The sequence below is a fragment of the Chiloscyllium punctatum genome, chromosome 17 (genome assembly GCF_047496795.1).
Source record: "Chiloscyllium punctatum isolate Juve2018m chromosome 17, sChiPun1.3, whole genome shotgun sequence".
Taxonomy (NCBI): domain Eukaryota; kingdom Metazoa; phylum Chordata; class Chondrichthyes; order Orectolobiformes; family Hemiscylliidae; genus Chiloscyllium; species Chiloscyllium punctatum.
In genome coordinates this window covers 96,473,023-96,488,335 of record NC_092755.1, presented here as the reverse complement: position 1 = coordinate 96,488,335, position 15,313 = coordinate 96,473,023, and the positions used below count along the sequence as shown (strand labels likewise).

Genomic DNA, 15,313 nt, shown 5'->3' with positions numbered 1-15,313 from the left:
AAATAATAAATTAACTTTGAATCATTTAGGTCTGTCAAATCCATTTTCACATTAAGTAGTGGATTTAGTCCTCTTTCTTTAAGGTCTGGAATAAACACTATTCATATGGAAAGACGAGCATTTATGTAACATCTTTGTGACGTCAGGATGTCCCAAAGCCCTTCACAACTAACAATGTAATTTTTTTGAACAGTAGTCACTATTGTAATATAGGACATATGACAGCCAGTTTGCATACAGCAATGTGAAAATGACCAAATCATTTGTTTTTAGTGATGTCAATCAACAGATAAATATTTAACAGAACATCAGGCGATAACTTTACTGCTCATCCTTAAAATAGTGCATTGCACCTAATTTAACATCTCTAGAAGATAGCACGTCTGAAAATGTACCACTCTCTGGGTAGCTCAGTCAGTAGACCATCACTTTTAACCTGAGGGTCCAGGGTTTAACTCCCTGTTCAGGCATGCCCTTTCAAACCCTCTCAGGAACACACTGGGATCTGGAATGAAACTTGAGCCCATTGCCCCTAACAAGGGCCAACATTATACACATAATCATGTGTATAATCACATTATACACATAATCACAAATCACATAACACCAGATTATAACCCAACAGGTTTATTTGGAAGTACTAGCTTTCGGAGCGCTGATCCTTCATCAGCATCGCTCCGAAAGCTAGTGCTTCCAATTAAACTTGTTGGACTATAACCTGGTGTTGTGTAATTTTTAACTTTGCATACCCCAGTCCAACACCGCCATCTCCAAATCACAATATTATACCAACTCAGCCACGATATACACCACGCCATCAAATATCTCTCTTACCTAAACTAGTAGACTTGCTCTTCTAACAATGATGGCTTTTTGTGATCCTAACTTCAATTAACACTTCCAATCTGGTGTTCAAATTTATTACCCAGTTACTGTATGGAAACTGCAAGATCTATTATTTAAATTACAGTTTTTGATCATTCATGAAGCAACAAACATCCCAGGCATGAGAAGTTAAAGTGTAACAATTGTTCATTTTGCTGAATTACTAAGCAATTGGTTATATCTGCACCAGCCCATCCTTCAAGGCTCAGGAACTGAACCTTTAATCAGATCCAGTAATCAGTCATCAAGTAGATCTTCCACTTTAACCAGAATATTAATAGAAACACTTTTAATCTAAGTGAGCAATGCTGCAGAAATCTCCATAGATTGCTACTGATTGCTGTTGTTAAGATTCTTTGTTCTGTTGATATTTATTTCGTGACCGAATAATGGGTTTCACATGAGTCCACACTGTTTAAATAAAACTCTTTGTTTAGAGTTAGGCAGCATCAAAGTCTCTTCACCAAACTAAAGACTTTTGTTTTAATCATGCAGGACGAGGTTTACTTTGGAATGACAGTCAAATGAAAAGCAAAATCTTTGTTGAAATGAGTGGAAGTCATTACCTCATCTGTTTGATCTTCAATTGCTTTTCCTAGGCTCTCCCTCCCGCCATGTTCTTGAGGGTTTTGCAAGATCGAGTGTTCTGGAGATGAAGAGGCAGTCATATCCATCTGCTTCTCATGATGACCTTCATCACCAACGACTCGACTCTCAAACCTGTTGGGATGTTTGTTTAGGACATCAAACAACTTGACATGCTTTTAAACTTGAAAAAAATTAACTTTGAGAAAACAGCCTTTTAAATATAAAGCACAATGGGCAATGAAAAGGAGACATCTTTTTCCTGATTGGTGAAAATAGCTAACTCAGTAATGTTGTGAAATATTTTCATAAATCTGGATCAGGTATTTTAGCTTGTCTGCATTATCATGGACATATAAATGATCACACGGTCTCCTTTTCACTAACTCTGTTCACTGGCTCAGTGGTTAGCACTGCTACCGCATAGCATTAGGGTTCTGGGTTCGATTCCACCCTCGGGCGACTGTCTGTGTGGAGTTTGTACATTCTCTCTGTGTCTGCATGGGTTTCCTCTGGATGCTTCAGTTTCCTCCCACAGTCCAAAGGTCTGCAGGTTAGATGGATTGGTTGTGCTAAATTACCCATAGGTGTGTGGATCAGCTATGGGAATTGCAGGGTTACGCAGTCGGGAGTTCGGTCTGGGTGGGATGCTCTTCAGCAGGTCGGTGTGATTCAATGGGCCAAATGGCCTGTTTCCACACTGTAGGGATTCAATGGTTCATTGACAGGTGAAAGTGCTGGCCATGGAACAGAATAACATGCACTTGCTGGGATTTCCCAATACTGTGAACTATGACATACTATTATAATAAAAGGCAGTGAGTAAATTATTGTTTAGTCACCAAAGAGCCATACTCATACGCCTTGAAGTCACATTAACGAAAATTGATGAAAAAGCTGAGATACTGGAAACTATAAACTGCATTTTGCTATCTGAGCACTAGATGGCTCCCTGATATAATTCAGCACATCGCAGCAATTATAGTCATGGAGATGTCCAGCACAGAAACAGACATTTCAGTCCAACTCATCTATGCTGACCAGATATCCTAATCTGATCTAGTCCCACTTGCCAGCACTTGGCCCATATCTCTCTCTCAACTCTTCCTATTCATATACCCATCCTGATGCCTTCTAAATGCTGTAATTGTAGCAGCCTCCTCCACCATCACCTCTGGCAGCTCATTCCAACACCCTCTGCATGAAGAAGTTTCCCTTCAGGTCCCTTGCACATCTTTCCCCCTAATCTATGCCCTTTAGCTCTGGACTCCGCCACCCAGAGAAAAGACCTTCTCTATTTATCCTATCCATGATTTCACGATTTTATAAACCTCTATAAAGTCACCTCTCAGCCTTCAATGGTCCAGAGGAAACAACCCCAGCCTGTTCAGCCTCTCCCTATAGCTCAAATCCTCCAACTCTGGAAACAGCCTTGTAAATCTTTTCTGAACCCTTTCACAGCATCTTTCCAGAATTGCATGCAACATTGGCCTAACCAATGTCTTGTACAGCTGCAACATGACCTCCCAACTCCTATTTTCAATACTCTGGCCAATAAAGGAAAGCATACCAAACGCCTTTTTCAAAGTCCTATCTACCTGCGACTCTACTTTCAAGGAACTATGAACCTGCACGCCAAGGTCTCTTTGGTTAGCAATACTATCCAGGACCTTACCATTAAGTGTATGAGTTTTGCTCTGATTTTCTTTTTCAAAATGCAAGCATCTCATATTTATCGAAATTAAACTCCACCTGCCACTCCTCAGTCCACTGGCCCATCCGATCAAGATCCAGTTGAACTGGTATCTTTCTTTGCTGTCCACTTCACCTCCAATATTGATGTCATCTGCAAACTTACTAACTATACCTCCTGTGTTCACATCCATATTATATAAATGATGAAAAGTAGTGGACCTAGCACTGATCCTTGTGGCACACCACTGGTCACAATCCTCCAATCTGAATAGCAACCCTCCACCAGCATCCTCTGCCTAATAGATTCAGATAAATTTATTCTCTTGAACTGTTTTTGTTTTTCATGATAGGAATTGTTGAGTTTCCAGCACAACAATTTGAGTGGTTATCGGTCATAACATTAACTGGGCACATGATAAAACAAGCGAATATGACCACTTGGAACTTTAAAAAAACATATACTTAACATCAAACACTTAAAAGATTTTAAGCTCCACAAACCTTTTGGTTATATTTGAAGACAGAGGTCTTGGCTTAAATGATTGTCTTTGGGAACCCTGGAGTATGTCCTGTTTGGATTCATTGTTCTCTGAGGTGAAGTTTTGGATTCGCTGCCTAACAGGAACATCTATCTTTTCTATCTCAGTGGTAGATTGCAGACAGTCTGTTTTTGCTGTGTTCCCACCAGCAGAATCTAAGAGGAGATTTATGCACCTTTTAATTATCCCACCAGAAATTTTATTTTCTCTACTTCCTCGATCATCTGAGCCCAAAGGTGATATTTCATCCTTTGAAGTTTGTTTCAGATCAGAACATTCTTTATTCAACTCCTTATCTTGCCATGTTGTAAATTGCTCATGGTCAGGTTCTAACTTCTCCTTCTCAGTATTTAATGAGGTAGTAAATATTTTTCCTTCCTTTTCCTCTTTCTCCTGACCCACAGTGATGTCAGTAGGGTCACTTTCCCATGTAATCTTTCTTTCCACGGAAGTAATTTTCTCTTTGCTGTTCCTGTCACACAAAGGGAGTGCCTTGATATTTTTTTCACTCATATCCATCTTTGGGCTTTTATCAAACTTGTTTTTCGCCAGAAGAGTGCAGCTATTTGCCTTGTCTTCATGGTCATTTGGAGAAGCTGAAGCCTGGCATTTTTCCGCCACTGTTGCTGACTCTTCCTGTTCAACTCCTGCACAATGGCTGGTATCTGAGGAGACAGCACTATTAGCTTTAATAATGGGGACATTTTCTTTCATGTCCACCGATGGGGGACTATTTCTCTTGTGAGCCGAGGTTTCAAATCTGGCCGTGAGGTCCATTGACAGAGGCCTGGGCTTTTTAAGCCAGGGTTTTTCAACACTAAAAGGCTTTTCATCTTGTTTTATGGTGCTGTCTGATTTCTGGTCATCTGTGGTTTCAGGAAGCCAAGTAGAAATTGGGCCAGGTTTCTTTAAATGGAGCCTGGGTGAAGATGGGTTTTCAGTACTATCTTTTTCTTTGTCCATTCTGTCTTTCCCTTCCTCTGTAACCTGGTCCCATTTCCCTAAACATCCCAATGAAGTAGCTCTCGAGAGTGAGGCAGGTTTTGGTGTATCAAATCCTTGTGTGGCACTTGGGCTATACTTCCTGGAGCGAATGGATGACTTTGACACCTTAAAAGACTGCGGTGTACCTTGTGAATCTTGATCCTGACTACTGTCTCTGCACATCTCAGCATCATTAATGCGATCACTGGATTTCTTTGATTTTAACTTCTGCACAGAAGTTTCTAAAATGACAACTGTAGTTGGTTTTGTTTCAGAACATTCACTCTTTTCTTCTGCCGATTTTTCCGAATTTGAGGTGGCGGTCGAAGAAGAAACCGCCATGTTGTTAGTTTTTGGTGTTGCTGTTGAAGTTAAGTTGGGCATTGTATCGCCATCCTGGTAATTGGATGCCCTCAGCCAACTTTTACCGTCAGACTCCACTGAAGATTTTTGCGCAAAGGAAGATGATGCTGACAACACAGTTCCACTTGTTGCATGTTTTGCCTCTGTGTTCCTGAAGCTTACTTTTACATTATCTGTATCTGAAGCCAGTTTCCCTGAGGACGTTAACGCAGAAGTAACACTTAAAGGCTTAGGAGGTGTGAGAGGTGCCTGTGCAGTCCCTAATGACGTGTATGGCACTGCTGACTTTTCTAATGAGAATGGTTTTGCAGTAAGCCTTGGTTTTGGTCCAGCTACAGGTTTGGTTACTGAACCCAAATTATAATTCAGTTTGCCATCATTACCAAATAAATGTGGAGAAACTGGAGTCACAGGTTCAAGGGTTTTATTGCTTGCATCTGAAAGGGGGCTCACACGAGTCCAGGGAGACTTTGTATCATTTACAATTTCATTCACATCACTCAACGTATTCTTTGGGGTTGTGGCAGTTTTCCCTTCCACCCATGTTGCCATGTCAGTCTCTATTTCAGTCATTCACTGTGCTGCATGGCTTAACACTGAAGAGTCAAGTCCTGCAAAAACAGACAGAGAGAGAGAGAGAGAGAGAGAAGGTAAATTGCTTTTGGATCAATAAGGTGGTTTCTAATGATGGCTGTTATGGACCAGGCCAGATTCCTCAAAACATATCAAGAAAGTAGCCCAGACCTGAACTTTGTTCATTGTTTTAAGCTGGTGTAAAGTGGATATTCCAGGAGAGATGTTACTGGTCAAACCATGTAGTTTTCAACAAAACAATATTTATTTACAAGATTACCTAATGAAACGCAAACAAAAGAGAACAGAATACATAATAACTTAATCTCTCCGAAAACCCAACAGATCATCCCAACTTAATGATCCTGTTCCAATACTTGGAACAATCCCTATAAACACCCCTTGGCACAAAAGGTAAAAATCAAACACAGAGTTGTCCAGAAGAGAAGTCAGAGAGAGATCAGCATGGACCTGCTTCTTTGGGTCCAGCAGCTTTCTCAACTTTACTGCTAAAAACCAAACTAAACCAAACCACAGAAAAGCTGAGCTGGGAGAACTGGCCACCCAGTCTTTTCTTCTTTTTTTTTCAAAACCTGCTGCCTGAGACAGTATCTGTTAGCTATAATCAAACTGGCCTTAAAACCCTTCAACTTAGACTTTTCGGAGTCTGTGTCATTTACAACCTCTCTGAAAAAAAACCAAGGATAACATAACCTTGTTATAGGAGCAGCATATCAATAGTTAGTAAAAATGAATATTCAAACATTCATGTGTTCCTAGGTTCATTTTTCAAACAGTTGTGCAAGGTTAGAAAAAAAATGAGTACTGGTTCATAGTAATGTTCTACCCGAGATATCTGCTGTTGGCTCAACTCCTGTGTAACTGCTCAGGAGTAGTCAAATTCAGGCAACAGGAGGTGTTGGTAGCTTTTGCTCTGTTGTAACCCAACCGATTCACATTAAGAATTACTAAAGATTTGCTAATCTACGGCAAACTTTTGGTGACGACAATATCATGAACGATTTTACTGCAAGCAAATGATATCTGAATAAGAATTCACCTTCCAGAAATACTACAAATAAATCAAAATAATCCATTTATGATTCAAGCATAGGACTGTGAAGGAATCAAAAATAATTTTTTTATTCACTGTCATGTGTGAATTTCAGCGAGAAAGCGAAAAGGCTCTCCTGAATCATAGAAATACAGGAAAAGTTTCACTGTAGGGTAAGGTGCTTTCATTCCTTAATCTAGTGATGGAAAATTTTATCAATTTTAATCCACAATTTATTGACAGGTACGCTCATAAATGGTGACGTTTCGTTGTCTGTGTATATCTTGATTTAACTGTAACTTCAAACAAAAAATCCCCAAAAAGCAGGAGAAACTCCTGGGCTTGAAAAGAGGTGGCTGCAAAGGTAATCGATGCACCGGTTTTAATTTTTCAAAACTTCCTTGATTCTGGCAAGGTCCCATCTGAATGGAGAAATGGCAAAGACTAGGACGAGGGAACAAAGTTCAAAGTTCAAGCGTTTCCCATTTAAGACTGAGCCAAGGAGGCTTTTTCCCCCCTCAGAGGGTCATTATTTTGTGGAATTCTTTTTCCCAGAGAACATTGGAGGCAAGATTGTGGAGTATTTTTGAGGCTGGGTTATATAGATTCTTGATCAACAAGGGAGTCTAAGGTTATAGGCAAGGAGAAGGCAGTAGAGTTTTGGCCACAATCAGGTCAGCCATAATCTTATCTAATGGTGAAGCAGGCTGAATAGCCTATTCCTGCTCCTAGTTCATATCTGCATACATCCTCATTAGTGCATGCAAGGTTTAATCTCTACCACCAGCCAGAATTGACTCATTTAAGCATTGAAACATGTATATAATAAGCTACTGAAACACAAGGAAGTCTCACAGTTGATTTTGTCCTTTCTTGACACTCACCCTTTCCCTCCCCCCAAGCAGGTATCTTTGGTTAAGGATTATGAGTGAAAACAATGACTGCAGATGCTGGAAACCAGATTCTGGATTAGTGGTGCTGGAAGAGCACAGCAGTTCAGGCAGCATCCAAGTAGCAAAGCTGTGCTCTTCCAGCACCACTAATCCAGAATTATGAGTGAAAACACTGGTTAATGTCTTTCCGTCCTCCTTTGTCCTCCAATATTGAAGCCAATTATAATGACTCAGCTGCTGCTTCACCCAAGATCAGTCAATAAAGTACTGATGAGGAACTGAACCAGGTAGATAGTTCTCAGTTTGTAGAGTTGGGAGTTCCACTCAGCTGGGAGCTGTGTTTTTTACCCACTCATCCCTCGGGAAACTTCATTAAGGGTTGACTCCCTGTGCTATTCCTCCAATGCTAAATATGGCCATTATATCCATGTCTGACCCAAAATTGCCAACTTGGTCACCCTGTCATCATGTTCAGTTGGTGGTTTCCATATTACAAATGTGCACTTACCACCACAGGGACGACATAAGAATTTGCATGCACACTGAAATTCAACTTGAACTATTGATAATCAGAAATTACCTGCAACACCTGAATAGATTGAACACAAATATAAAACATAAGACAGCATTGAAAGGGTCAAAGTGAGAAAAAAAAGAACTGCAAATTGTTGGAGAAACTCAGCAAGTCAGGCACACCTGTGGAGAGAAAGCAGAGTTAACGTATTAAATCCAGCGACCCTTCCTCAGGACTGAACTAACTTCAGAAGGATCAGAAACGGTAATTCTGCTTTTTCTCCTCAGATGCTGCCTGACGTGGCGAGTTTCCCCAGCAATTTTGGTTTTTGTTTCAAAGTGAGAAAAGCTTTACACTGATACAAAGTTGACAAATTAACTGCCATACCTCAGAAAAGAATCCTCCTTCACGTCTACACTTTACTCCCCCACCATCTCACCTACCTTGGGCACAGACAGTACAGGTTCGGTCAACTTACCAAATTAATTCAGCTTTCTTTCTCACACCTCAGCAAGGAGTTTACTATTCTTATTTTAAACAGTCCAACCTCACGTACAATACAGCTGTTCTTGGTTTAGTTACTCAGATCCCTTGCCAAATGACAAATTTAAACTGTTAAATGCAAGTTTCACACAAACCATTGCTTTTTTTCTCTCTACAGGTTTTTCAGTAATGATGTGTTAACTTCCAATTCTCCCCCAACCCTTACCTCCTGCAATTTCTTCCTTCTTTGTGCTTTCATGCTGTTATATTGGGCACATAGTCTGCTCCATTGGAAGGTGCAATGGGCTGTCACTGGACACTGCAAGGCTCAAGGGCCTGAGTTATAAAAGAGCAAACACAGATTTTCAGCTTTGCCTTCACTATTTAATCATGACTAATAAATATTTAATTGGAATAGAGGTTTGTAAACACCAATAATTCAATGATAACATTTCATTGAACTGCGTAAAGAAATGCTTCAGGGCTGACACTCATAAAAGCTTAAGACCTTCCTTGCATTATCCAAAAATGGAGAAAAATATTTTTAAAAAATCCATTTAGCAACAAAGGAAATTGTAACAACATTGGATATAGGAGCAGAATCACAGCAGTGTTAACAGCTCATTAAATGAACATCAATACCTAATTCCAATCTTCTTTATCCCCCAAACATTTGCACATTATTTTTAGACAAATAATCATCCACTGTTCTCTTGAATGCCTATGTCCACAACACTGCAGCCAGCACATTGCGTACCTTAACTACTGAGTGAAAAAGTTATTCCCCACTTCCCTCTTGCTTCTTGTGCAGATCACATCGACACCTTCTTATTCCTGTTCCTTTTACAAGTGGGAGTGATTTTTATCTAAGTATCTATCCAGCACCATTTTGAAAACCTCTATTTGCTCTCCTCTTAGCCTTCTCTCTAAGAAGAACTGTCTCAAGTTTTTTCAATCCATTCTCCAGACTGAAATCCTCAGAAACCACTTCAGCATTCTCTCTAATGCATTCTCACCCTTCCTATAATGTAACACTCAGAACTGTACACAATACGAACTCCAGAAACTTAACAAGTGTCTTATACCCGTTCAACATCTTCGCATCGCTCTTCAGGTCTCTGCCCATATTAATAAAGTCAAGGGCATTGTAAGCATTATTTACAGCTCTCTATCTGTGCTGTCACTTTCAATGATCTGTGCACCTATACACTCAGGTACCTGCTCTTGCAAGCCCCCTTTAGAAGTGTGCATAACCCCACATTTTATACTGTCTTTTAATGTTCTTCCTATCATCACCTTACACTTTTCTGTATGAAACTCAACCACCATTTATCTGTCCATTCCAAAAACTTGTCTATGTCCTTCTGGAGTTCCACACTGTTCTCCTCACAGTTTACAACTCTTCCAGGTTTTTGGTCATCTGCAAATTTTGAAATTGTCTCCTGCACACCAAGATCGAGATCATTAACATATATTAGGAAAAGCAAGGGTCCCTTACTGACCTCTGGAGAACTTGATTACATCCATTCCTCCAGCTTAAGAAATATCCCTTGACCACTATTCTCTGCTTCTGACTACTCAGCCAATGTTGGGTTCATGTTGCTACTGACTCCTTTGCACCATGACCTTTAACTTTCCTCACAAGTCTGTTTTGTGACACTATATAAAACTCCTTCTGAAAGTCCACGTGCATCACATCAACAGCATTACCCTTATCAAATCCTATTACCCATTTTAAAAAACTCTGGCAAATTAGTTTAACATGATTTTCCTTTTAGAAATTCATGCTGACCTTCCCTATAAACTCATCCTTTTCCATTTGATGATGATTTTGCGTCCAGAATATTTGCCTCTAGTAGCTTCCCCATCACTGAAATGAAACTGACTGGTCTGGAATTGCTGGGCTTCATCTTACTTGAGCAAGGCCATGATGTTTGCATTTTTCCAGTTTTCTCGCACCTCCCAAGTCTAGAGCAGACTGAAAGATAGCAGCCAGTGCCCCTAAAATTTCCACTCACACTTCTTTCAGAATCCTTGGATGTATCTCATCTGATCCTGGTGCCTTGTCAACTTCAAGTGTCAACAGTTTATCTAATACTATCAACTTTGAACTCTTCTAGTGACTGAGTTTCCTCCTTTATCACCATAGACCAATTAGCCTCACTCTCTTTGGCAAAGGTGGATGCAAAATATTAATTTAGCACGTGTGCAATGAGCTCTGCTTCCAGGTGCAAATCCTCTTTTTGGTCTCAAATCAGCCCTACTCCTCCTTTAACTTATCCTTTACAGTTTATATCAAAGACAACTTTGGGAGACCTCTTTATATTGGCTGCCAGTCTTTTCTCATAATTTCTCTGCTTCTCTTACTTGGTTCATCACCTCCCCTCTGAATCTTCGATATTCCTCTTGGTTATCAATTTTATTTCCTACCATACACTTGTCATATACTTATTTTTTCCCTTTTATCTTAATTTCTATTTTTCTGTCATCCAGGGACCCTCAGTTTTTCTGTTCTACCTTTTTCCTATTTGAGGGAACGTACCTTGACCATACCTGAACCATCTCCTTTTTGAAGGTAGCCCATTGTTCAGGTACTGTTAATCCTGCCCTGCTCTGTTCTTGTCCTACTGAGGATCCCATTCTGTCAATTGACTTTTCTCACTCTGGACTGTTGTATGTCACTCAATAGATCATTTGGTCCTGTGAACCATCATTCAACAGGATCACTTTCCTCTAATAATCACTATATCCTTGGATATCTTGAATACTTAGAAATGTATTAATCTCGTGTTGAATATCGAAACATAGAAATTAGTAAAAGAGTAGGCCATTCGGTCCTTCAAACTTGTTCCGTTGGTCAATGTGGTCATGACTGATCATTTAGTTCATTATCCTGTTCCCACTCTTTCCCCATACTTTGATCCCTTTAGCCCTAAGAACTATATCAAATTCCTTCTTGAAAACATTCAGTGTTTTGACCTCAATTGCTTTCTATAGCAGATAATCCTGTAGGGTCACCACTCTCTGGGTGAAGACATTTCTCCTCATCTCAGTCCTAAGTGGCATTCCCCATACCCTTATACTGTGACGCCTGGCTCTGGTCTCCCCAGTCAACAGGAACATCCCTTCTGCATTTACCCCATCTAGTCCTGATTGAAATGCATAAAATTCAATGAGATACCACTCATTCTTCTTGACTCCAGTGAACTTAATCCCAACTAAATGAGTGTCTTCATGAGTCAGTCCTGCCGTTCCAGGAATTAGTTTAGTAGACCTTTGTTGTACTTCCTTCATAGCAAGAACATTTCTCCTCTGATAAGGAGACCTAAACTGCACACAAAACCCCAGCAGTGACCTCACCAAGGCCCTGTTCAATTGTAGTGAGATATCAATTGTAGTGACTTGTCCTCAAATCCTCTTGCCATGAAGGTCAACATACCATTTGCCTTTTTCACTGCCTGCATGCTTATTTTCAGCAACTATGTGTAAGGTCTTGATGCATTTCCCTTTCCCCAAACTAACACTATTGTGATCAATCTACCCTCCTGTTTTTGCTGCCAAAGTGGATCACCTCACATTTATTGACTTCATTATATTTCATCCGCCATGCAATTTCCTGCTCACCTCAACATGGGAAGCATGTATTAATAATTGAAGATACCTCTTAAACAACTGTAAATGCAAAAAATGAGCAGAGCTTGTGTAAATTGGAGTTCATATTCACTATCTATCCCCTATGGTTTCTTGACTCCTTGTTATTAATCACACATAATGAAAAAATGTCTAAATTTAAAATGGCAAAGAAATATTTTAAAGCTGACACATGTGGAACTATAGATAACTTTGTTGAGTATTGACAACATTAACAGTGACTCTGACAGCTATGGGAGTGGGTTACATTGATAATTTGCTGGTTAGACTAATCACTGGATTCAAAAGCTTTTAAGTGTGGTCACTCATAAACACCAATATTCTGATTTTTATAGTCAGATCCAGTTTTCATGAGTCTATAAATAGACTATTGGATTAGCCCTTGAATCTAGCTCTAATGGTCAGGCTGACCATATAGAAGCTGCTTGGTTCTGATTCCCAGACCTACCCTGCAATTACTAAACATGGTTAAACTCACTTAATAAAATTGTTTCTCTTAATCTTTTTCACATTTGTTTCTGTTAGCTGCTATTGTCCTTTCTCGCTGCATGATGATGTTGCCACGTCAAGATGCCCATTCCTACATGGGCTGCAACATTTGTGGACATACAAGTCAGGCTCAAACACACAAAGAAAATGTCTCCAACAAATCTCAATTTTGACCACCTAAAATAAATAACGCAATAGTGCCATTCTTGCATAATTAGAAAATTGTACAAAAGCTGCATCATTTAAACTAACAGGCCTGAATCATGTTATAGCCAGTACAGGTAAGGAATGTTTGCATTTTACAAATAATAGTCTAAATTCTTCAATCGTGTTAAAGCCAATTTGCATTGAAGAAACATGCGTTACAGCAGAATGACCTATACTGATGAGTGATACAGAGATCTCCAATTGAGTGATGCTCTTCCAGTCCTGCAAAATGGAAATCACCTTTTAAAAAGCCTACGTATAATAAAAGCTTGCCATCATGACATCTTTGAAGGCCGGTGCTCTTTGAAGGCAATAAGAAACAAACCATGAGGTAAATTAATAGATTCTCTGCAGGTGAAGTACTGGTAGCAGTGACCAGAACCATGAGTCACTACAGCATTGGAATGACTGGGCATGGCCGTCAGTGCAAAATAATCAGGGCAATTCAAATCTATAGTTTTCACTGTTACATAGCCAGCATTATGACACAGAGGCAGTTTGTTAAAATTAAAACCCGCCCTGTTGAACCGTGTTTTATGACGTGTTGAATTGCTATCTGAGCAATGACTCAGTTCCATATACACCTTTCTGAACTTTGCCCAAGTAACCAAGTTCCACATCCTAGCCTTGACTTCCAATGTTGGCAGATAGCTTGAATACAAAAAGTCACAGTCGAGACAAATGCTGACAAGGCTATGTTTGAAATGTTGCCTGAACTTCCTCAAAAAGATTCATATTTGTAAATAAGTTGAATAACATGTTCAACGCAACTTCAGTTTGAGACAGATATTGCTCTAATGTTTTGACCACTGATCCACTTAACTTTCCTTCCCAGTGCATGGTCTGATTGCTCCCTACGTAGCACATTCTTGATTGCTGCACACCAACGAAGTTTACTGGAAATATTGATTCTAACCCTTGGAATTTTCATGTCCAAAATATTTGCCTGGATGAAACAGCTGTAGGTTTTTTTCTGTTTCTTAGAGGCAGTTATTAACCTGTTCTCACTGTTTGGCAACCCACCCTTCATTATCTCCTGACGTTAGTGTGCATTGTTGACTGAGTCCAAATGTCATCACACCCTTTGGTTAAAGTTCAGTAGAAACTAAATGAGAATTTGCTGGCAATTAATGGCCATCTCCCAACATAGCATGAAAATCTGCCTAGCACCAGCCATTTTGGGAGGGGTGAGTTTATTGATGGGTCAGTGGTAGATTGATTCTGCATTAATCATCTTTCCTATATTACAAGAGTGACTGTGCTACCAAAGTATATCATAGTTAAGTGCACTGGAAGGTTCTGTATCAATACATGTCTTTCTTCTGAGTGGTCTTCTTGGGATTAATTCTCCAAAAACCGACACAATGATCCTAAACTCAAGCTTTTATTTCAATCTGCCTCTCTGAAGTGAAAACTTTACCCCAGTGCCTTGAGTTAGAGGAAAGAATTATCCACTATTACTGCTGGCTATTTCGTTGTCAACGGCAAGATGTTAAACAAACATTCTATGCTCAAAAAGGTTTACCAATTCTGTTTCATTTCCATGATGTATATCGGTAGCAAAACACTTGATATGATTGTAGTTCTCAGCTCTTACAACTAGTTTACATTCTATCTTTTCCTGAATCTGAGTGCATGTTAACAAATCAAAGGAAGGAACTTGTATGGCATTCCTCATTTTAAACGGTGTGTGAGTGCACAGCCCACATAGGGGTATATTGATAAATAAGTCACAAACATATCTGAAATGTTAATACACAAGAGATTCACTTGTTTCAAGTGAACAGGTAACAAGGGACGTCAGTAATGCAGAGACTAGAGCTGCTGGGGTTGTTGTCGGCAGGGCGGAGGTTTGTGAAATTTATAAAGGCCTATGATCAAACCAATATGGAAAACTGTTACCGATTGCCAGAGAATGTGTGTGCGCGCTTGGAGTGAGCAGCAGACAGCAATTATTTGCACACAATGAATTATAATTATCTGTTTATAAGCCTGATCCCACAATAGAAACAGATATGACCCATCAGCAGAATCATAAATACATTGATTAAGACTGGTTAGTTGTATTATCATCTGCACTGCTGGAAGGTCTTGGTTATGTGCACGTGATACTAGTAACGAGTGATGGCTTATTGCAACTGGGCACAGGCTCCTTCTATTTACCTTTTCACGACATGTAACTTACAATGAAGAATGGCGATACAGGGAACTATCTGGGAAGTGTAGTCTATATCTACAGAGGAAGGGGATAAAATTAAAAACAAAAAGAGTGCCGAAGTTTCCACACAAATTGCCTAGTTCCTCTCTCCACACACGCTGAGCATTTCCAGTGCTATCTATATATTTTTAAATTTCTAGATCTCGCAGTACTTTGTCCCGATTAGAAAAACCCTTCTGT

General features: G+C 39.7%; 1 protein-coding gene across 8 annotated transcripts in view; it reads right to left on the bottom strand.

The window, feature by feature from the left end:
- Positions 1 to 15,313, bottom strand: part of LOC140488164 (uncharacterized) — a 231,625-nt gene that overhangs the window by 154,121 nt on the left and 62,191 nt on the right. For 7 of the 8 annotated variants that reach the window (XM_072588006.1, XM_072588007.1, XM_072588012.1 and 4 more), the window contains exons 2-3: positions 3,667 to 5,662; positions 1,452 to 1,605 (exon numbers count right to left, since the gene is read on the bottom strand). In XM_072588006.1, coding sequence (XP_072444107.1) covers positions 1,452 to 1,605; positions 3,667 to 5,624 — 2,112 coding nt within the window. In that variant the 5' untranslated portion in view covers positions 5,625 to 5,662. Of the gene's footprint in view, positions 1 to 1,451; positions 1,606 to 3,666; positions 5,663 to 8,794; positions 8,905 to 15,313 lie in introns of those variants that run through there. The other variant, XM_072588008.1, reaches the window with a different exon arrangement.